This window comes from Crocodylus siamensis, chromosome 2, assembly GCF_052110815.1.
Source record: "Crocodylus siamensis isolate JL-2025a chromosome 2, ASM5211081v1, whole genome shotgun sequence".
NCBI lineage: Eukaryota > Metazoa > Chordata > Crocodylia > Crocodylidae > Crocodylus > Crocodylus siamensis.
Window position 1 is genome coordinate 22,846,629 of NC_143396.1, and position 23,498 is coordinate 22,870,126.

The following is a 23,498-nucleotide window of genomic DNA, read 5'->3' on the forward strand; positions in this document are numbered from 1 at the left end:
TTTGTGACTGTTGAACCTTGCATTCCCTTGGGGCACTCTGGTGAACAGGCATGCTCCCAGATCCTGATGCACACCCCTTATATACTTATAGGCAGCCAACACATCGCCCCTGAGCCTGTCCAGGCTGAAGAGTCCCATGGCTCTCAGCCTCTTATCGTAAGGCCTCTTCTCCTGCCCTCTGATCATGCGCATGGCTCTCCTCTGCACTCTCTCAAGCTTCTGCACATCCTTTTTAAATTGTGGAGCCCAAAACTGGATGCAGTACTCTAGCTGTGGTCTCACCAAGGCCGAGTACAGCATGAGGATGACATCCTGGGACTTGCTTGAGAAGCATCTATGGATACAAGCCAGAGTTTTGCTTGCTTTACCAGCTGTGACATCGTATTGGTGGCTCATGTTCATCTTGTGGTTAAATCATGACCCCCAAGTCCCTTTCGGCCATGGTGCTAGCAAACGTAGCAGTGCCAAGCCTAAGTGTGCTGCAGATTTTTTTCCCCCACAAAAGGTGAAGTACCTTGCATTTTTCAGTGTTGAATGCCATCAGGTTTTCATCTGCCCATTTTCTGAGCCTGCCTAAATCGGCCTGGAATCACTATCCTGTCTTCAGGTGTGGATGCTTTACCCCAAAGTTTGGTGTCATCAGCAAACTTGGCCAGTCTGCTTCAACACCAAATGTCCATATCATTAATAAAACTGTTCAAGAGTATAGGCCGAAGGATGGAGCCTTGGGGGACCCCACTGGTCACAGCACACCACCATGATTCTCCTTCCACCAATTACCACTCTCTGGGTCTGACCTCAGAGCCAATTCCCCAGGCATAGGACTGTGATGCAGCCAAGGTCACAGTTGGCCAATTTTTCCATGAGTTGATCATGGGAGACCAGATGGAAGGCTTTTTTTAAAATCAAGATATATCACGTCAGCCTCTTTTCCCTTGTCCGGGTGACATGTCACCTGGCCAGAAAAGGAAATGAGGCGGGTAGGTCTTGTCTGACCAGCAACAAACCCATGCTGGCTATCCCTCAGGATGTTGCCTTCAGCCAGTTCGTCAAGAATGGTCTCTTTGATAATTTTTTCCAAGATCTTCTCCGGGATAGAGGTCAGGCTGATAGGCCTGTAGTTTCCCGGATCTACTTTCCCCGCTTTCTTGAAGATAGGCACCACGCTGGCCTTCTTCCAATCTTCTACTTTCATATGCTATAATACTATAAAGGTGGTATTACAATGGCACCTCAGACCTGATAGATGTCTCCAGCATTACAGTAGGGCTGGATTTTCATTTGAACCAAGCAATTGCACAAGATAGCAAGAACCTCAGTACATAGCACCTATAAAGGAAGGTAGGGCGGCACCTTAGAGCAGTGGTCTCCAACCATTTTAAATAGGAAATCACCTTTGGCATTTAAAAGCAACTCATGATCTACCGTGCACTGCCACCCCCCACCCCCCAGTCCATCAGGTAAGTCTGTGGGGAGGGAAGGGAGAGGGGCAGATCAAGGCAGGGGGAGAAAAAGTTATCTGGGGGCTCGCCTCCCCAGCAGGTAAGTCCCACCCGGCCTGGGCCCTGCTCAACTTCCCCCTGCTCCTGCTTCTGCAGCACTGTCCCTCACCACAGGAGCCTCAGTGTAGCCCCTGCCCCTTCCCTCCCCCATGAACTGACCTGCTGGGCTGGGGCATGTGCGTCCATGCACACAGGCACTCAGAGTCAATCTGAGGCTGAGGTGGGGGACTAAGAGGCTCTGAAATCTACCTCAAGAGGCTCCAAGATCTACTGGTGGATTGAGATCCACTGATTGGTGACCATTGTCTTAGAGACTAATTGGTACAGAGAAGCCATAAGCTTTCATAGGGGATAGCCTTCTTCATCGGATGCCATGAATGGACTTGCAGAAAGCAGGGATTCCAAATAGCTTCTGATGAAATAGGCCTGTCCCCTACAAAAGATTACCTTCTGCCTGATTTCAGACTAACATGGCTAACATCCTCTCTCTATAGCACCTATGTGGGATCCCTTCAATTTTAAATCAGAGTGAGGTTATTCATGCATTCTGCCCCTTTTTGGTGCAGCTGGATAGAGAATGAGGGCAGCCTTGGCTCCTACCCACAATTTGCTGGCCAGAGTAGCAGAGCAATATAGAGTGCAATGTAAGAATTTACTGCTGATCTATACCAACCACAATGGGTGCTCAGGACCTGCAGAGCTGCTTGCAGATGTTAAAACAAACTAACAAACCCAAAAATGTTCTTTACTGGAAGAATCCGCACATGACTTCTAGCAGACTCTGAAGCATCTGTAAAGAACAGGTACTTCAGGAGGGCTTCTTCGCACTTTTAGCAAAAGCTGATTCAATCAGTTATTAGATAAATGTGCCCAAAAGTCCCACAAAAGCACCTGATCTTCACACATGCTGTACAGCCAGATTGAAGTGACATGCTGCCTCTTCTGGGCATGTGTGGGGCTTAGCATGGGAACACACCAAGTTAAAAGTAAAGTGCTGTTTTTATTTATTTAATTATTTATTTTTATACCTGCAAGCACCCACTGGCAAAAAAGTCAGTGCCTGTGCATGTCTACGTGTAAGATTCTGATGGAAACCCTAAGTAACTAGTTATGAAAAGTATTCCAAACCTGGGAAACACTGAACAATGAATGTCCTTTGCCATTACAATCTTGCCACCATTTCCTCCTTATTTTTTTGTCAGAAACCTTCCTGGTGCTTTTTAACCAGTTACTGAAAGAATATTAAATGCAATATGCCATGGGCTGCCTCAGGGGAGGACTGGAGAGCACTTTGGGTAATGCATAACCTGCGGCCTGGTGGCTAGAGCTCCTTGCTAAGAAGCGAGAGCATTCGATTTAAACTCCCTCTGGCAGGGAAGGGGGTTGAGGTCTACTTCACCCTGGGTAAGTGCTCTAACCACCAACCCTCTTGGCTGGACGGTAGGAGCCCTCAGCCTCCATGTTACTTCCAGAAGGCATGCACACAAAGCAATCCTATTCCCCCACAAGTGGAAATAGAAACCCAAACTGTGCATTTACACAGTGATGTAAATACTGCTTAGGAGGGGAAGAGGGAAAATAGAGTCTAGCCCTAGCTAAGCTGTGATAGAGGAAAGGGTGCCATTTACTTGGAGAGAAGCCCTTATTTATTCAGTGGGATTCATCTTGCAGGCTAGTCCCTGAAGAACAGGTGGAGTTTCAAGGTTCCAGGGTCACAGAGCTCAATTCCTGCCATGCCAGTACTTACATTGATAATGGCATCTGTCTGAACATAATCCATATCCGAGTCCCTCAGGCCAAGCTCCTTTCCATCCCGCTGAGCAGTGCTGACAATCCCGGTTGTCACCGTGTTCTGAAGGGCAAATGGGCTCCCAATAGCCACGACAAACTCCCCAGGCCTCAGGTCAGCTGAATGGCCCAGTAATAATACAGGCAGTTTTTTCTGTCAAAAAAGAAAGAAAGAAACCAAATGAATGCTTGTTTGTGGCTGAATACATGAGAACAAACTGCAAGTACTAATCCCAAACAGAAGGAACAGCTGCCATTGTACATCCACTGGATGAACAATTCTACCATGACACGTCGAGACAACACAAGCCAAACCAACTCCGTGTATTACCAGGCCTTGCTTCTTGCTGCTGTCTTTAAAATAAGAAGACGCAGGACTCTGAGTCCAGCACATCCATTTCCCATGAGACCACTCCCCAGTTGAGAGGGTGTGAATCTCATCGTAAGCCAGTTCCTATTCGTATTGTATACTCCTCAAATAGCAACCTTTTCCACTCTAAGGAAAGGTAGCAGGGTCTGGCTATCTCTTGGCTCTAATAAATGAGATCCATTTTTTTCTAACCAGGGCTTGCAGCCCAGAAATGGGAAAATAATTTATTCATAAGATGTAAAATATTTCTAGACCAGTCCATTCTGGATGTTTTATCTCCAGATGTGCACTAAGGAATTTTTCAGAATCTGTTCCAGCAAATGAGGCTGTACCTAAAACCCAGCTATACTGAGGTTACCAAGCTCATTCATTCAACCACTGAAACTACTTACTTTAGGATGAATCTTTATTGTTGCTATGTCTGATTTCTTGTCAATGTCTTTGATTGTAGCTTCATAGGTATCTCCATTTTGTAGCTGCACCTTTAATTGCTGTCGTCCTGATACAGCATTGCTGCTAGATACCACATGGGCATTGGTCACAATTAAACCTGAGTCTGACATAATAAATCCAGATCCACTGGACAGAGGGACATTTCGCCCAAATAGAGGGTGCCTGTATCAGAAGCAAAAAACAAATCTCTCATAAATGAAGCTTGTAAGGAAAAATAAAAAGAAACACAATGGTCATTCATAGAAGCTTATAAACATTTCACGCCAATGAATCCCAAAACACACAATATATTTATTTATAAAAATTGTAAAAATTTGGTTGTCAAATTTAACTTTGGATCAGTGGTAATTGACATAATGCCAGGGATCCACAAACTGAGGTTTATCGGAACTTGCTTGAGGGTAGTAGAATTTTACATTTTTCTTGTTATTCTCCATTTTTATTCCAAGGAAGATAACTCGCAACAGATGAAGGGGAACCTGCCCATCTAACTTCTTTAGTCACTGCTGCTTATGCAAGGGAAAAATGAAGCCTGGAGATAGAAGCTTCCTCCAAAGACTGGAGCTACCAGCAACCAGTGGGAACGAACAGTAGGACTGGATCCCCAAGTAGAAAAAGCATATCCAGGGAAAAAAGGAGAAGAGAACCTGGCAACTGAAAAGCTTGTGTAGGAAAGAGCAGGAACAAACAGCAGGGACTCATGTATGAGGCAGTAGGAGAATGGACTAAGGGATGAAAAGTATATCCAGGGGAAGGCACACAATGGGAAGTAAAAAAAAAAAAGACTAAAACACATGGAGACTGAGTTGGAAAAGTTACAATGGTTTCACTTTAAAGTTAATTATACATTAGTTATGCCTTTTTCTTGTATCATACAATGAACATCAAAAGAGAGATTGTCTTAGCAAGTGGAGATGGGAAAGATGGCCCACATGTCCACCTTTCTGCCAGAAGTATCGTCCTTACTCTAAAATTATACAAATCCTCTGGTATATGCAGAAGTAATGAAGTGCAGCAACCCTTGAAACAGAACGTCAAACATAGTAACCTGCCGGAAACTAATAGAGCCATAGACTGAAGGCCACATGAGCCTTATTCTGGACATCTAGCCTGACCTCTCACATAAGACAGGTCAGGCTGGATATGCTTTAACACAGGTCATACATTTTTGCCAAGCTATTCCTGCATCATATCCATAACTTCTGTCTGAGCTGTAAAATATATTTTAGAAAGACATCTTAATATAAAGATTTAAAATAACAGAGAATCCCAAAGCTTCCAATACTGTTTTAATGTTTAATTTCCCTGACTGTGACTATTTTCAGATTGCTTTTCGCCTAAATTTATGTAGTTTTTTGATGGATCAAATCTTATTATGCCTATGTTAGGTAGTTAAAAGAACTATATACATCAGAAACCTTCTCCCCTGTCTGGTACTTACATTTTCTAAGATAAATTAACTGAACTGAGGTCCTTAGTTTCTCAGTGCAAGTGAAATAAAAAGTAAGTTGATACAATTTTTTCAGATTAGCTTTTTTTGGTAATTTTACTCGGGGCTGAGGTGGTGCAGGGGCCAGCCCAAGAGTTGCTAAGCCCAGAAGTGGCGAGATCAAGGCCATAGCAGAAGTGCTCACAACACAGCCTGTCAAATTCCAAAAAAATTGTGAATTCTGCAAAATAACCTGTCACAAGGACACAAAAGAAGGACGGTATCTTTAATATGATCTAATGAGCGATGGCTCGTATTCATCCATTTGTATTACTGGTTAATACCAAGATTCCTTCCTCTTGATCTGCTATTCTTATATAATTAGGCTTAGATTAATTAACACTAAATGAACCACAATAATACAGGAAGGAAGCAGATCCTACTCCCCAGTGACCAAGGCTTCACATTTGAAAATAAAGACCTCTCCAAGACTTTGATATGGTTTGTCAAGCCTCAGGAGGTTTCTGTAATGCTTTCTGTAATTATTTAATTCTAAGCTAACTTGGATAGTCACAAGCTCCAGTCAAGACTTTAGTCCACTGTCATTTTACTTTGCTGCAAAAGGAAAGACAAATGTGTTTGAAATCTTCCTACCCCAACCTTCCCCCAAAGCAATGCAGTTAAACGCAACCAATTTAAATAGTTACCTCAGGAAAAGCTCAATGTGCACAACTGCAGGCGCAATCTTTTCCACCACATCTGCGATGAAGTTAAACTTGTACCTTGGGCTGCTGGGCTGTAGGTGACCTATACTAGCAGAAATAATTGGGTATGTTAATAAGAAAATACCCTTTTTACCATGTAGAGAAGCTAAATGCTCCTTAAGTAAGTCTAAAGTTCACATTGGGACATTCTTCAAGTGGGGGTGGGAAATCTAAATCTGTAAGACAGTTTAAAATATTTATGTTTCAGTTTGTCTTGATAAAGTCAAATGACAAAGTCAGTTGGCTGACACGTTCTTGGCTTTCTTGAAACTCAGAAAGTTTAGCAATAGCCTTTTCCAGCTCCAGTCCTTTCCTCCTCACCCCTAAGTTATGAATAATGATGATCCAACGCTTATATTACAGTAGCACCTAGTGGCCTTAACCAACACAGGGCCTCATTACATTTAGCCGCTATACAAACAGAAAACAAATGTATTTATGAATTTGTGAAAAATGTGATAAATGTCAGCTAACAGTAGATCTCCTACAGCATGTTTGATTTACATTAATATAATTCAGTAATAATGTGTTTAACAGTATTGCGCAAGGAAATATAAATATAGCCAATGACATTTCATAAAAGGATCAAAATCTCCAGAAAAAATGTCATCACAATACAGTGTCGCCATGCACTAAACGGGGCATTTTAGAACTGCTGCCACTGCTGAAACTCATGTTTCAGAATATTTGTATCACAACCTTTTAATCCAGGGGTGGCTCATCCAGAAGTTGGAGGGGTGGCTCCCTGCTGCTGTGCTCACTGCTGAGGAGGCATGGGGGGGCACGTGTGCCCCCAGATTTGTGGGGGGAGGGTGGATGAGGGCTGCCTGCTTCAGGCTTGGGGTTTCCTGCCCTTCTGCCCTGCCATAGGAGCCCTGCACTAGCTACGCACCCCTGCCTGCCCAGCAGCAGCGGGGACGGCAGCAGTGTAGAGTTGTGCCCCAAGCTGCTACCAGGCAGGCAGGGGGCATGCAGCCAGTGCAGGGCTCCCAGCTGAAAGGCAGAAGGGCACAGAGCCCTGAGCCCACAACGGGCAACCCACCACTGCCCCCCCTCTGCTCTGCTCTGCTCGTGTTATACTGCCAGGAGAGGGGGGTGCGGATGAAAGGTGGGTATGTGTCCCACCTTTACTTTTTAAAAAGTTGGTCACTCTAGCCCCCAGTGGCATAGGCAGCCTCTGCATGTGACAGACTGGGGTGGATGCAGGCAACACAGTGGCATACAGGGCAGTGAGTGGAAAGCAAAGCATCAGATCAAGCAGGGAGCATGGAGAAAGAAGCAGAACACAGAGCAGCAGCTTAGGCAGCACAGGGCTGGTAGTAAAAAGCAGAGCTGTAAAATCGAGTAGGAGGAAGGAATTGGACTGCCACTTGGGTAGGATACAGGGCCTGCCAAAAAGGTTGGCCTTCACTGTTTTAACCACTTGTATTTATTACAACAGCACCTAGGGACCATTTAAACACAAGACTCTGTTACAATGGGCATGCAAAAATACAGAATAGCAGACAGCCCTTGTCCCAAAGCGTTTCTTAAAAAAAACTAACAGACATGGAGCACGTTTTTTTTTTTTGTTCCAGTGGCTTTTTGGAAAATTCTATTCCAGATGTTTGATGATGGCAAATGTTGTGTTTTTCAAACGTGTAGTACAGCAGAACCTGTTTGTAAATGAACGATTAGAAACAGCTCCAGCGGTCCACACTTAAACAATTAAGGTTCCAGTCCCAAAGAATATGTTCATGTAGATCTCTGTCCTGTTAGAGAGTACCGTTCACTTGAATGGCATTTCAGACAATATGTCCCATTGTATGGTTAGGGACTATATTAACAGGAACATACATAAGAATAAAGTTCAAGCTTATCTTCCTCACAGAACAGACCATATGCCAGTCAGAAACTAAATAAACCCAACTTTTGCAGCTGGTTCTATTGGAAGAGCACCAGAAGCTTTCTGTTCCCTCTTTAGCTACCTTGCTCGGACAGTCTTCGTACACAGTTTGATGATTTTAAATAAATACTGGAAGGAGAGGATGGCTCAAAGGATTTAGAGTAAGTTGTAACACCTAAACAAGGTTCAAGTGTTGATCAAACTTCAAGCAGTTTGTGACAGGAAAACATTTCCATCTGACTGCTTGATTAGTGCCACATTTGGAAAGAGCTGGTAGGTTCTGTACACAAGACAGAATGATTTTTGTCACAACTCTCACACATGTAGGCTTTCTTAGAAAACAATAAATGGATGGAGAATGGAACAGACTCTATTTTCTCACTCTTCCCATACGATCGAGGTTCATTCCATTGAAGAATAACACCTTATGTTACCATCTTGGTCCCTGCACTGATCAGCCTCAGCTTTAAGGATGAATTGGCCCTATTTTAAATTAGGCTCATGCAATGCTTCAGGATAAAAACTACCAGAAAATGTTAGATTTCCCTGATTCTGGTCAATACAACTTAGCAGTAACACAGATAAAGTACTGCTTTCTTTCCAAAACTATTTTTCCCTGCTTTAGAGAGAGAGACTATGTAAAAGAAAAAAGGGATAGGAAAATAATGATAGCAGAAAGAGAAAAAAAAGCAGATATAAACAAAAAATAGAAGAGAGAGGCTGCAACTGAGTGGGAAGACAGATAAACAAGGACATGGGGACAGGGAAGGGAAGGAAAATAATAGTTCAGCGTTTCCTCTTGTACTATGTAGTACAACTGTAGTTTTGCCAATAGGTTAGGCAATAGATTTGTATAGGGTAGTTTGGATAGGGATTATCCTGCCTCAGGCAGGGGGTTCAACTAGGTCACCTCTCAAAGTCTCTTGCAGCCCTACTTCTCTATGATTTGACTGGGTCTTAGTTGAAAATAATCTTGGCCACAAAGTTTATAGGTGAGCACTGGAGGTAATCTGGAGAATTACAGACAACTGAACTTACATCTATGTTTGGTTAACGGTTTAAGATTATCATTAAACAAGGTGAATACACCCCATTTTTGCTGAGCCAGCCCCAATTTAAATGCCTGTCCCAGACATCACTATAGTTTCATAGTTAGTAGGGCTGGAAGGGACCTGAGCAGATCATCAAGTCCGACCCCTTGCCATGGCGGGAAAGAGTACTGGGGTCAAACAACCCCAGCAAGGTGATGTCTTAAAGACCCCCAGGGTAGGAGCCAGCACCACTTCTTTTGGAAGCTGGTTCCAAACCAGCTGCCCTGACCGTGAGGTAGCGCCTCCTGATGTCTAGCCTAAATCTACCCTCTGCCAGCTTGTGACCATTATTCCTGGTCACTCCTGGCAGTGCTTGAGGGAACAGGGACTCCCCCAATGCCTGCTGGTCCCCTGACTAATTTTGTAACAGGCCACTAGATCCCCCGTCAGCCTTCTCTTGTGGAGGCTGAACAGGTTCAGGTCCCGTAGCCTCTCCTCGTAGGGCCTGCCCTGCTGCCCCCTGATCATGCGAGTGGCCTCCTCTGGACCCTCTCCATGTTGTCCACATCCCTCCTGAAGTGCAGTGCCCAAAACTGGACGCGGTACTCCAGCTGCAGCCTGACCAGTGCCGCATAGAGGGGGAGGATCATCTCCCTGGACCTGCTTGAGATGCATCTGTGGGTGCATGACAAGGTGCGGTTGGCCTTCCTGACTGCATCCCCACACTGCCGGCCCATGTTCATCTTGGCATCAGTGATGACTCCAAGATCCTTTTGGTCCTGTTGGTACTTTCAAAACAATACTTTGTACCTTATTCTGCAGAAGGCCCAGGGAAACAGGACTCCCCCATGATGCCTTCACTCTCTCCCTCATGCCCCTCAGCTGAGTCTGGGGCTCCTGTTCTCTCTCCCTAATGCATTCTGCTGAGACCAGAGCTCAGAAACAGATAAGCTCAGAAACAGATAAGCATGCTGAAAAGCAGGGTGGCTGAAGCATCCTATTTTGTGACCAGAGAAATAGCGTCATGCTATCATTAAAGTAACTGGGAATTCATGATCAGAGAGGGTCTCATCAGTAAGGTTTCTGCCAGGAAAGTGTGTCAATAATCTGTCAGAATCGCTTGAATGTGTCAATACACATTCACTCATTCGGTGAATAAAGAACCAGCTGACATAATTTATTTAGACTTTCAAAAACTTAATACTAGGACCCTTGCAAGAAGCCCTTAAAGAAGCTAAATAGCCAAGGTTTGAGAGGCAAAGTACTGTCATAAATGAAACACTGTCCAAAAGATATGAAACAAAGGCAGGGATCAGTGATCAGTTTCCATCATGGGAAGATGCAAGTACTAGGGTATTTCATTCTAGACCTCATGGTTTTTTAAATATTTTTTATGAATTAACTGGAAAGAAAAGTTAATAGGAAAGTTGCAAAATTGACAGGTTATCCAAAATGACTTAAGTCCAGAGGGGGCTGTTAGTAACTTCAAAGGGATCTCACCAAGTTAGAAAAATGGATAACGTTCAGTAATAACAAATGCAGATTAATGCCCACTGGCGGGAAATAAGTTAAACCATTCATACATCTTACAGCTAAATTGACTGTTCAGGAGAAGGATCTATGCATCAATGTTAACAACACAGTAGGGGCCTTGACCCAAAGTAAAACTGTAGCCAAAAATGCCTACAAGATGCAAGGTCATTACTGACTCCAAGATGAACATGGGCCGACAGCGTGGGGATGCAGTCAGGAAGGCCAACGGTACCTTGTCAAGCATCTAAAGATGCATCTCAAGCTAGTCCAGAGAGGTGATACTCCCCCTCTATGCAACTTTGGTCAGGCCGCAGTTGGAGTACTGCATCCAGTACTGGGCGCCGCACTTCAAGAGGGATGTGGCCAGCCTGGAGAGGGTGCAGAGGAGGGCCACCCACTTGGTGAGAGAGCAGCAAGACAGACCCTACGAGGAGAGACTGAGGGACCTGAACCTGTTAAGCCTCAGCAAGAGGAGGCTGAGGGGGGACCTGGTGCTGCCTACAAACTCATCGGGGGAGATCAACAGCAAGGAGATAGAGCCCTTTTCTTCCCAGCACCACATGGGGTGACAAGGAACAATGGTAATAAGCTGATGGAGAATAGGTTTAGGTTAGAGATCAGAAGGCAATAGTTTACAGTTGGGTGGCCAAAATCTGGAACCAACTTCCCAGGGAAGTGGTCCTCGCCCCTACCTTGGGCAAATTCAAGAGGAGGTTGGATGATCACCTGTCTGGGGTCTTGTGAACTCAGCATTCATTCCTGCCTGTGGCAGGGGGTCAGGCTAGATGATCTGTTCAGGTCCTTCCTGACCCTAGCTACTATGAAACTATGATGAGTAAGGACTAGGCTTAAAGATAAGGTAGAAAATGTTTGTATGTCAACATATAGCTTAATGGTATGCTGCAATTTAAACGTGTACAGCACTGGTCAATCCATTTATACAGGGCATGTGCAAGTGAGAGGCAACTTAGATTAAAATGATGAAAGACTTTAAAGAATATAGTATGAAGAGATATTGAAAAGACTAGGATCATTCAGTTTAGAAAGGAGACTACTAAACCAGAATGCAATAGACACATAAATAGAAATGGTACACGGGATGGTATATTTAGAGCTTCTGTTTTCTTTGCCTCATAAGACAAGAACAAGGGAACTGGAGCAATCAGCACACTGCAACTTAGCTTGTGCATTCCTGGTGATGGACCATAATGCTATTTAGATTTTTGGTACAACACGGGCTTAGTATGTAATGGATACGATGACAATGTGACTATTACGGAGGAGTTCCAAGGACATGAGGAAAAAAACCTGTTACAGATTAAGGCAACTGAAAGACAATTAGGTATTTCTCCACAGATCCTTCATAGTAGTAACACTCAGCTGCAGCTTTTTGTTTTTGGAATGCCACATGGGGTTTGCTTTTAGTGGAAAACACACTCTCATTCAGCGAGCTGAATTTATACAGTATGGTATAAACAGATGGAACAACTTGGCCGAGTTGGAAGCAGCCTATTCTTCTTATACATGTTCTCACGCACTTGAAAAATGTCTTTAAGTGTATACTCTTGTTGTAGTACCGTGTTTAAAAGAGTCACTGCAAACAGGGATCATGTAGGTCACTCAAATATAAGCAGTGCACATTTTTATTTATTTTACCTCCTGGGCAAGGGGGATTTATGTTACCTCCAAATCGCAGGCAATTGATGCAACTGTGCAGTGTATCTGGCTTCAATGAAATCTGCTTACAAGAATTTAAACACTTACATATACATCACTAGTGTCCTGACAAGACATAACACTGTCATCAGGTTTTCTTAGCAAAAAAGTCAACAGGAATCACTACAAGACAGTGGGCCACATCTTCAGTTGGTGTTAATAGGCACAGAGGTGTGATAAGATCTCTCTCAAAGGCTTACATTTTAAGTCAGCATAGCTCCTTGTAAGTCAACAGGACAATACCAATTCCCATCAGCTGACAGTAACATAATTACTGGGGGGGAGGGAGGGGCAAACAAGGCATGAGGGGCAGCTATGAGGGGGCCTGTACTGCAGGGCTGCGGCAGCCTGAGCCCACACCAGTAGCTGCAGTAGTAACAGCTGCCTCCAGCGTAAGACTGCTCTCTCCCCGCCACCGTCTTCAGTGGTAAGCATAATCCATGCCGCCTTCCCCACTTCCCTGGGTCCTCAAGGAGCTTGCTATGACTCTGCCAGCTGATCAATAGATCCTTTGGGACTGTGCCTAGGTTCTTGTCCGCAGGACTCCTCAGCAGCAGCAGGATGAGCCAGCTTCACACCATTGCTCCTGCAAAGCCCGAGAGGAAGCAACACAACTGAGTGCCATCAGCTTTACAGCTGTGATCCTGGAAGGCGGGAGAAAATGTGAAGAGCAGAGGAGAAGTGAATATATGCTAGGAGTGGGCAGGAAGAAAACAAAACAAAGAGTAACAGGGGGAATCAGAGGGGAGACGGACAAAGAAAACCAGAGACAACCCAATACAAATGACACAGTGGTAGTACTTACTACTCCGAGAACAACTGTGGTCCCTTTCTTCCTTGGCCAAGCAGTATAAGCCCATTAACCTCCCCAGCCCTAGGGATGATTCAAAGCCTGGTTCTAGATCAGGGGCATGTAAAATATACGCTGTGGGCCAGATCCTGCCTGCCAGGCACTTTCAATCAGCCTACGGTGCCCACCAATGAACTGTACCCCTCCCAGCCCTTCTGCCCACAAGAGTGGGAGCAAGTCTTGTGCTCCTCACCATGATGTGCAGCGCTAGCTGGACCCACGCGCTGCTGGGCGGCAGTGCCTGCACCGGGTACAAGCTCCCCCGCTTGCTGCTCCTGACGCCACTGCTGGCAAGGTCTGCGCAGCATGGGATGGGGAGTGTGGGGGAGTCCCCACACCTCCCACCCTCCCTCACATCCCACAAACACTGGGGTGATGTGTTTATTTTTGTGATGTGAACTGGTGATGTGTTTATTTTTGTCTCTTTCTTAGGTACGTCGGGGGAAGGACTGAAAGAGAGAAATAAGGTGGCCAGAAATAAAATGGAGGAAAGAAAGACTCAGAGTAAAGAGGAACAGCTTGGTTTAGTAGAGAGGCTGCATCTAAAGAGGTAGCAGTCCAATGGACAAGGGAAGTTAGCAACAAGAGATGTCTGAAGCAAAATGTTCTCAAGAAACTGTGCATTTCAGTGCAGTGCTGTCTTAAGACTTTTCTGCTAAAGTAGGCAGTAGTATAAACTTAAGGGGGAGGTTGAGGAGCAAGTGAGGCCAGCCCTGGATGCCAACTTGGGGAAGAGGATGCAAAAATTCCAACTCCTGCTGTCACCATTACCCCAGCCAGCACAGCCCCAAGTACTGCCACTGTCCAGGACACAAAGCTGCCCAGTTAAGTCTGATAGCTCATTCTGGTTGCATCTACACGAGATGCTACTATGCAGTAGCAATGAGCTATCGTGCAGTAGCAAAGCGGGGGGGCACTAACCATGATGTGACACTACTATACAGTTGAAACAGAAAAAAAATACATGCGGGGATCCTACTGTGCAGTTATGCTAGTTACTGTGCAGTCATTTAGTACTTGGATATGCAAGTGCCAAATGACTGCTCAGTAACAACTGTGCAGTCCTCCACTTATGTAGACACGGCCTCTGAGGACTTCTGAAAAGCTTACTTTCAGTCCCTGGGAAGATTTAGTTTAGGGCTGGAAAGAGAAAATAGTAACTGTAAGTTTCACCCAGATTTTAAACCACACTTGAATTGCTCATCAGAACAATGCATTGAGTTGATACCGCACCTTCTATCAGTATATCTCATGGTGCTTTATGAAAGAATTCATTATCTGTATCCCCATTTTGTAGGTGGAAATATTAAAGTGCAGTGAGGAATAACTGCCCTGCCCACTATCACCCAACAAGTCAATGGCAGAGTGAGAAATAGCACACTGAATTTGTCCCAAGCCCAGGTCCCAAGCCATTGCTGCATCCATTGGGATACACTCCTTGAGAAGTCAGGTAGGAGGCAGTCCCAAATGAGGTCCACCTAGACCAAGACTTCTGCAAGGTTAGAATGTAATCAACTCCCTCAACATTTTTGAAATCCCATCAGTTTTGCTTTCTGAAGGACCCATGCTCTTATAATGCATTTAATTTCCAATTATACAGTGTTTTGGTACCCCATTGTGAGATCAAAACACACAGCTGGATTTATGCTTTCCATAGCCCAGATTTCGTTCAGTTCTTGCTGTAACTATTTTTATTTGTCCACCTTTTCTTGTATTTTCTATCAAATGGAAAAATAAGTCCACAATGAAATCCTCACATTCCTTTGTTATTCTTGCAATTCTAGCATCTACTCTGTGTGTTGGTGGTGATGGTAGCAGTGGTGGTAGTGACAATTGTATAATTAAAACAGCATACTGTATCCTCTGAATCTTTTCTCTTAACTTTTAACTCTCAGTTTTTCTTACAGCTCTAGACCTCTAGTGGCATTCGAGTGTAAATGCTGCACTCCATTATATCAATTGACCCACTGACCTACTGAGAGTTCCTGCATTTTTTCACAAGTCCTCTTTATCACATATGTTACCTTATGTTCCCGACCATCCCTTAAATTAATCTAACAAAACTTACCATGGCAAGCAGACATTTAATCAGAAGATTATTTGTAAAATACCCCAAATATGTACCAGTACTATGCTTGGGGCAGAACTGCTTTTATATTTTCTGAGCCTCGTGATGAACATCTGTACACATTTTAATCCTTCAGGACCAGATCTTCAAAAATTGAATGAACAAAAGTGCCAAGCAGTCAGCAGCTCCCAAACATGTTCATAGGCACCTAAATTGATATTTAGCTGATATTTGACCTATTTTAGAAATCTAGCCCTACATTTTTATCTTTAAGGGATTCAACCACAAGTCCATCTCATTATCATCTCATTAGTAGGAACTGTGTGACTTACTCCCACGTGACTACAAATCTAAGCTATCATTTTAGCATTAAATCTGGATACTAGGGACCAGAATTTGAGTTTCTTTCATAACTTCTAGGGTTCCTAAACTGCACTGATTGATGGGCCTGATTCTGAGACTATTAATATTGATGTAAATCAGGAGTAGAGAAAAAACCAGTTTTGTTACTTCCATAAAATGACTATGAATCCTCCAAAGGAATAAACCAGCATAGCTCTTCTAGGGAAAGAAATTACACATAAACCAGTAGAAGTGATCAGAGAAACTGGTTCAAATCCATACCACAACGGAAGTTCAGTGCACATAAACCACTTTAAAAATGGCCAAAACCAGTTTATGATAAACCTGGATGAATGTAGTATCAGACTTAACTGATTCAGGTTAAACTGGTTTATTGAACTTGTGTCCCAGATCCCCTCCGGATTCAAGTTTACGCAGTCCCCCAGCATCCCAGGATGCTTTGCACCTCCCCAGCAACCCCCCAACCCCATCCTCCCCCTCCCCACCACAGAATGGGGCTAACCTTGGCCAAGTTCTCTGTTCCAGTCCAGCAGCGAGACATACTTTAATGCACCCCACCTTTGGGTGTGGGCCACTGCAAGCATGTGGCTTCATTTCTGGAATCACAAGTGAATGTGTGTTCACTTGCTAATCTGTTCAATCTATGCAGCTTAGACTAACCTGCAAAGATTGAATCAGTTCAGCATTGGGCTTTCTGACTGTCTCTACTTAGCCCTACAGTCAAAGGGGCTACCTTAACTGCACCAGATGAAGAAATGGCTCATTAATATGAGTGAGAGAAAAATCAGACTCTTAGTTTTCACCTTTTTTTAAATAATCCTTACGAGAAAATAAATCATATTGTGGTCATTAGGATCTCGCAAATATGGAAAAATACATTCTTTGGATATTGTTTTTTTTTTTTAGAAAGTTAATTTCAATTATAAAACTTAAAAGATCCATGTATTTAGATAAATTATTACGTCTAACAGAGGAACACAACCTGGTAGAACTGGTTACTGGAGATAAGCAGCGTTCCCAGTGTGCTTTCATGGAAAAAAAGAAAAGACAAACAAAAGATTATAATGGCTGTGCTTAAAAAACAGAATCATCTGCTAGAAAGAGAGGATTGTGGCAGATCTTCTTATGAACTGAGCATTTACATCAAGTTGGATGTCTATGCAGTGACTGAGCATAAAGTCACGGTGAGTTCAGGTGTTCAGGCCATATGTTTATATAATGGATGCCTTCCATGCACAAAGGAAACTAGCTTGGTATATATGCACTGATATGGGCTTTGTCACTCTATAGCTGTGATAACTGCATTTACAAGGGCAGAGTAAGGATGGATTAGCACATCCCTTCCAGGAAGGAGAGCTTGCTGGCTAACTAGATTCAGAAAGCAAGAGCTTTGTTATTTATTAATATTTGTTCCCCTTTCAGGAACAATGAGAAAATCATCAATAGGTCTCTTTCATTAGAAGTTTTATTCCAAAGAAGTAAAGTGTTATTTTCTAAATATTCCCTTTGTCACTAAACAATATTTACCCTTCTCACCCACAAGACTTCAAAACAAATGTTTTAAAACTGTCTCAAACTAAAGGAAAACAACCAGAAAAGGAATGTGCCCTAGCCTTACAGCCTGTGTTTCCAGCCAATATTTTGCAATGGGCTCCCCTAACTAAAATATACAGTAAAGCTAGTTTAGAGGCTCTCATGACACCAATACAAATAAAAAAAAGTTAGTACTCTTCTCACTTTGTCTAACTTCCCAGAAATCTGTTCAATTATATGGTCATTTATCCATTTTCACCCTCCCAATTATGCACATCTATAAGCAGTTGGTAAATCTCTCTGACCCAGGCAGAGCAGCACTGGATACCTTTGTAGTTTATTTTTTATTGCCATTTTTTTTAAGTGTTCCAGTGCTCTAATCAACTCTGATCCTGCAAAGATTGACTCACGGGAGCAATCATGTCATGGGCAGCCTTTGCCAGAGACTTCAGTCAGACCATTTGTAGCACGATTAACTCCTGTAGCGCGATCTTTGCGGAATCAGGACCTTAGGGTCTCATTGACGTTAAAGGGACTCGTCTTTCAGTGGCTTCTAAATCAAGCCTTTAAAGAACTACTTAGCCTTGCAGGCAACTCTTGAAATGTTACCTGTTCATATGGAACTTTGTCACTTATTAGTTTAATAGTAGTTCTGCTTGCATAGGCTATTGCTTGTGTTCTGTGATTTTCTTACCTGCATTTGTGCCACTAAATGTATTCATGTGATAGTAAGGTCTTTCATAAATACACCCACTGCATACTACTTTTCCACAGATCATGAAATCCTAATCCTTTTCTGATATCAGGACTGTTTAGACAAAACCCAAATGTGATGTTGATGCTGATGTTGTAGGGGATCATGACTTCAATGGCAATAAACTGTCAAGAAGTCAAACTCCTAGCAGATCTATAAAATCCATTGCCATACAAAATGTATTCAACTAAAAAAGACTGGTATGAGAAATACAAAGAAAAAAAAAGGATAAGTAAACCAAACTGAAGTCTAATCTTACAAATCCTTCATCAGGTATCTAGCCTGACTGATTTTAATGGGAGGCACAACCATTTAGATCTAAATATAGACAGGCTTGGTAAGCAGGGACAAGAACTGTGTAGGAATATTTCCCACAAAGCATCAAGCTACACATTAGGCAGTCAGAAAAACTAACTGCTTGTATTTTTCCATTCATGATAGGAAATCTACCAAAACATTGCCTCTTAAAAATTAAGAACTACAAGAAGGCGTAATTTGCTAAAGGAGGCCGGGGGGGGGGGGGGGGGGGGGGGGGGGGGCAGGGAATAATTTGTATTGTACCAAGTCAGTAACAAGTGACTTGTTATAGAATGATCTCAGGTGATAATCCTGATTGCAGGTCCTGTGAGTAGCTCCAAAGACGTCAATGGAGATACTTGCATACATTAGGCTATTTATGTGTGTAAGGGTTTTCAGGACAGTTAGTAATATTATAATGGTATATGTACACACACACACACACACACACACACACACACACACACACACACACTCCCTTCCTCCCATCATGTGCCAGTTCTTTTTGGATTTGGCTCACCCATGTATAAGAGTTTGTGCTGCCCTTCATGTTACTTTCCAGTGTTAGAAGGGAAGAAAACTGGCCCACAAAAAAGGGAGGCACCCAGAAAAACTAAGTGGGTGATGTTTTTTCCTCCCAAGGTTTCCTTCCTCCCTCTTCTATTTTTATAGACCTGCATTTCCTGCAGCCTTGATGTGACTAGAAAGTGGAATTCGTGTTGTTCTGCCTACCTCAGCTTCTTACAGTCGGAGCCTAACCTCACCTGCACAACTCAGACCTCTCAAAACGCAAAGGAGCAACAGGCTGGTGTGTCCTGTAAATAAGGCCAGTCACACGGGGGAGAGCTATCACCAGTTTGGATACTTTCTATGTACACATGGGCTAGGGACAGATATTACACATAAACCAGTTTCAGTGATCAGACACTTGTTTAAACCTGTAACAGAACAGATGTTCAGTGCACATAAACCAGCTTGAAAATGGCTGAAACTAGTTTGAGCTAAATCTGGTTGAATGTAGTATCCAACTTAATTGATTTGGGTCAAACCATTTTATGCGATGGCTGTCCTAGACCATGGTGGGGTAAAAGTGGATCCACTTTAAGTGGAGCCAGGTCTCCAACTTCTGAGTTGCCAGCAGCTCAAATCCCTGCACAAACAGGGAAAATGTGAAAACGTGACAGTAATTTAAAACAGTCACTTCTCTTTTAAAACCTCTTATTACAGCCCTTGCATGTTATTGTTTTAAGAAGTAGTATAATTGAGTTCTATTTCCGACTCCAGTATTGCCTCAGTCTGACCTTGGGCAAGACACTCAGTCTCTTTGAGGTTCAGTTTGCGCAGCTGTAGAATTCAGTAAAAAAATCAGAACTTCACAGAAAACCAGATGCTACATCTGAGCTGAGGTTTCCTGGGTCAAAAAATAAAGCCAAAACAAAATGAACACAAATCGTTACTTGAAAAAATGCAACCTCTATCCCTATCCCACTGCTGCAAATTCCTAAGCATATTACAGTAAACTCAGGAGGATTCCATGACGAAAATGCCATATGCATTGAAAATAAATCATTCTATAAGCCCTTAGATAGAGTATAGCATGCGAATTTCAGATAAATATGTTTCTAAGTGAATGAGTTCCAACCAAATGTTAGAAGTGCCAAAGCTAATAGCTTTGTATGTTCAGATGAGCAGACAAAAGCCCTTTACAGCTACAAAATCAAAGAGAGGCAGAAGGAATCAGAGGAAAGTGCAATGGATGGGAAATTGTGTTCTAGTTTCCGTGTTCATTTCTGCCAAGTGACACTTTGGACATGTTTCTTCACTTCTTTGTGTCTTCTTTACCCCAGTCATAAATTTGGGATGATGATACTGATCAGCTTTATAAAGCACTTTGAGAGCCAGGGAAATGCTATGAAAGTTGAGGTAACACGCCTTTTATATTCCTTCCCAATGAATTGTGTGCTCACAGTTCTGCTGGACTTTACAACACTATTGCTGTCTGAATGAACAGAGGGTTTGCTAATATTTCACCAGACATTTGATTTATAATCCCATCAGCCATAATAGCTCAGTTGTCACGGATGCTTCCTGAAACATTGTACATGGAAACAGGTAACTCTTTTATTAGATGTGTTTAACTTCAGCACCAATAAAAGGGATGCTTCCTGTAAAGTGATCAATAATTTGTCTCCAAAATTCTTTGAAATTAGCAAACCAATCTTGAATTTAGCAGAAATTACAATTTGCCAGATCAGGTAAAGGCACCAATACCGTATCACATTCTAAATGCATCCTGGCACCTTTGCTCTCAGCACCTCAATAAGACTCACTGATTTGTGGGGGCTTTCTAGTGTATGGTAGAGGGACACTAGTACATTGTTCCAATCAGACAGAAAAATGCAATATTTAAACTTGCACCAGATTTTCTTTCTTGCTTTGTTACAGACATCAGGTGCTTTCTCTCTACAGGTGTCTGTCAGGTCAAAAAACTTAATTCTCTTAATGCAGTCACTGTGAAAGACACCAGACTATAAACACTGTGGTGTCTTCAGATCTGTTTGTACAGTACTTGGGGCAAAGGAGTCTCAGTCCTGCTCCTGAATCTTGTGGGTGTTACTTTGCTATAAATATTGGATAGTGAAATTAAGTTTATAAAACAAGTGCAGCACTGGCATCAGGAGAGTAAACGTTGGTATTCTTCACTACTAATGTGCCTCAACCCTGACTTGGTGGGACCACTTCTAAGGATGAAAGGGTTATACTGTACTGACCATGTCACCTTTGACCTGTAATTGGACTTACTAATAGCAAGCACACCAAGATCATTTCTATATAGCACGCCTCATCTGTGAATCCCAAAGAGCTTTTTCAAATCCAGACTGCATTATACGCATTTCATGCAGGTATAAACCAAGCAAGAAAGACCCTTGCCCAAGATCATGCAGTACCTCAACAGCAGAAGCACAGTGCTCCTGGGTCTCAGTCCAGTGCACTGTCCTGTCAAGCACAGTGTCAATTGGTGAGTGCCATATTTATCACCTTGGGGCAGGCCTGAGCAGCCCAGCTCATTTCACATAAGCTGCAAACTACTTAGATCAGTGGTTTTTAACTGTTTGAGACTCAAGACAGCCCTCATTAGACTCAAGGCACCCTTCAGAAAAAAGCCAGCTCTTAGTTTTCATTCATTTTTGACTATGGAAAAACAGTACACCAGCAGTACACCAGCTGTACACCAGCAGATCCAATTTTTTTTTTTTTGACACTGTGGATTCTTACTTGAAATCATTAGCTCATCTTGAAAACCGTGTTTGTAAACCTAACAGTGCTATCATTGTGCAGCATCCCCCGGCATCCCTAAAAGGATCCCAAGGGAGCCCAGGGTGCCATAGCACCTGGGCTGAGAATCCCTGGCTTAGATCTGCAGTCACTGCCTGACTAGATCAGGAGTTGAACTGATAAGAGCTCTCTGTCTCATTCCAGTCTCTTGAGAACTTCAGCCCTCTAAGATCACTTGAATTGTAAATGTGTCCTGGACTTGACAACTAATATACATGAAGCAGTTAAAGGCCTCACATTCACACATGCATCCCTCCTTCAAACCTAGTCTCCTGGCTGGAGCACTTTGAGAAGCTGACATCACGCAAGGGGGCCTGGCTGAGAGTGCTGTAATTCAGCATAGGAGTACCCTGTATGGTCTTACCCGATTCACAGGCTCCTTTCTGGATCTGGATGACAGCTGGCAACCCCTGCTGCAAAGCCTTGCGGCTCACCACCTTCAGCTGGCACACATTGTCGTAGGTCCTGCCGTCGCTACCACACACCTGGTAGCTGAGTTTGCACTGGCACACCCCTTTGGCAAAGCGCTTGCCCATGGGGTATCTGCAATCCAGGCTATCCCCACACGGCGGGTCTTCCTTGCGGCCACAGGAATCGCCTTCTCCCGCAGCACAAATAAGGCAGCAGTTGCAATGATCAGGAACATAGCCACTGGGGCAACTAGGGCTTGGGCACTTGGAGACATCGCAACGAGCAGGACACTTGCCATGAGCCCCAGAAGGCTCTGCAAAGACTGGGCTAAAAGTTAACACCAGCAGAAACAAAGGGCTCAGCCAAGACCCCCTCATCACTAGCAAAATATACTCGAGAAGAGAGAAAAAGTGCAAACCTTAGTATATGATGATAGGGGAAAGCGAGAAAACATGCAGTTAATAATGCAGTGAGGGAATGAAAGAGGGAAAGCTGTGTTTTGTAAAGAAAAGAAAATAGTTAATATTCCCTTCCAGTTGTGGTCCCCTGAGTTCCTGCTGCTATGACAGTGATCTCGCTGATACAGAAAGGAGCAATAAGTGGGGGGGGGGAATGAGAGACTAGAAAGAGATTAAAACAAAAGTCACAAAGAAAAGATTGAGTTAGTCCATCCAGGTACAGAGAATACGCAGTAGCCTAGCTGCTCGTCAGGACTAGTCTGCAAAATTAAAGTCCTGAAAGCACTGGAAACCTACACACACACTCATGCACAGGCTCTGTCTCTCCAGCTCTGCAGAAAGGCTGGGCAGTGTAGAAAGGTTTTCCAGGCAACGGCAGGAGAAAAAGTTGCAAGAGGCAGTTAAAGTAAAAGCCAGCGAAGCAAGATAGTTATATGTGAGAGGTGGCTGCTGCCGCTTCCTAGGAGCCCTGTCAGCAGCTGCGCAGCCAGAACCAGCTGCACAGAGCCCAGCTGGAGCCAGCAGCCGAACCCCACCCACCGCGGGGAGGGCCTCTCGCACTGCTTCATCAGGCCGGGGTCAGAAGCCAGTTGGGTTTAGAGCAAGGGAAATGACTAGGTTTACTTTGGGACAGAGACTCCCTTTTGAATGTTTGCATAGCCATAGCAACTATTGGTAAACCAGGCTCTGAGGAGCAAGGATAAGAAGCAGGGCTGAACTCAGCACTGCCGGGATTTGAGACAGTGCTACAGCATGTGTAAATGGGGGCTGAAAGAAAGGGGGTTCAAAACTCCTTTGACATGCCAGTCCCTGAATTGTGGAAATGCCCGGCAGCTTCATCTTCCTCCATGTTCTCCCATATTTTCCTCTCAGCTTTGCCATAATTAAGCACATGTTCAAATACCATATTTTCTCACATACAGCATTTTCTCACATACCTGGGATGTAATACACACC

General features: G+C 43.6%; 1 protein-coding gene across 2 annotated transcripts in view; it reads right to left on the reverse strand.

Moving 5' to 3' along the window:
- The window catches only part of HTRA3 (HtrA serine peptidase 3), a 49,375-nt gene extending 26,340 nt beyond the window's left edge, over positions 1 to 23,035 (reverse strand). The window contains exons 1-4 of one of the 2 annotated variants that reach the window (XM_090035509.1): positions 22,037 to 23,034; positions 6,250 to 6,349; positions 4,053 to 4,275; positions 3,250 to 3,444 (exon numbers count right to left, since the gene is read on the reverse strand). In XM_090035509.1, the coding sequence (XP_089891635.1) occupies positions 3,250 to 3,444; positions 4,053 to 4,275; positions 6,250 to 6,349; positions 22,037 to 22,460 (942 nt within the window). In that variant the 5' untranslated portion in view covers positions 22,461 to 23,034. Of the gene's footprint in view, positions 1 to 3,249; positions 3,445 to 4,052; positions 4,276 to 6,249; positions 6,350 to 22,036 lie in introns of both variants that reach the window. The other variant, XM_090035510.1, reaches the window with a different exon arrangement.
- Positions 23,036 to 23,498: the final 463 nt, after the last annotated feature.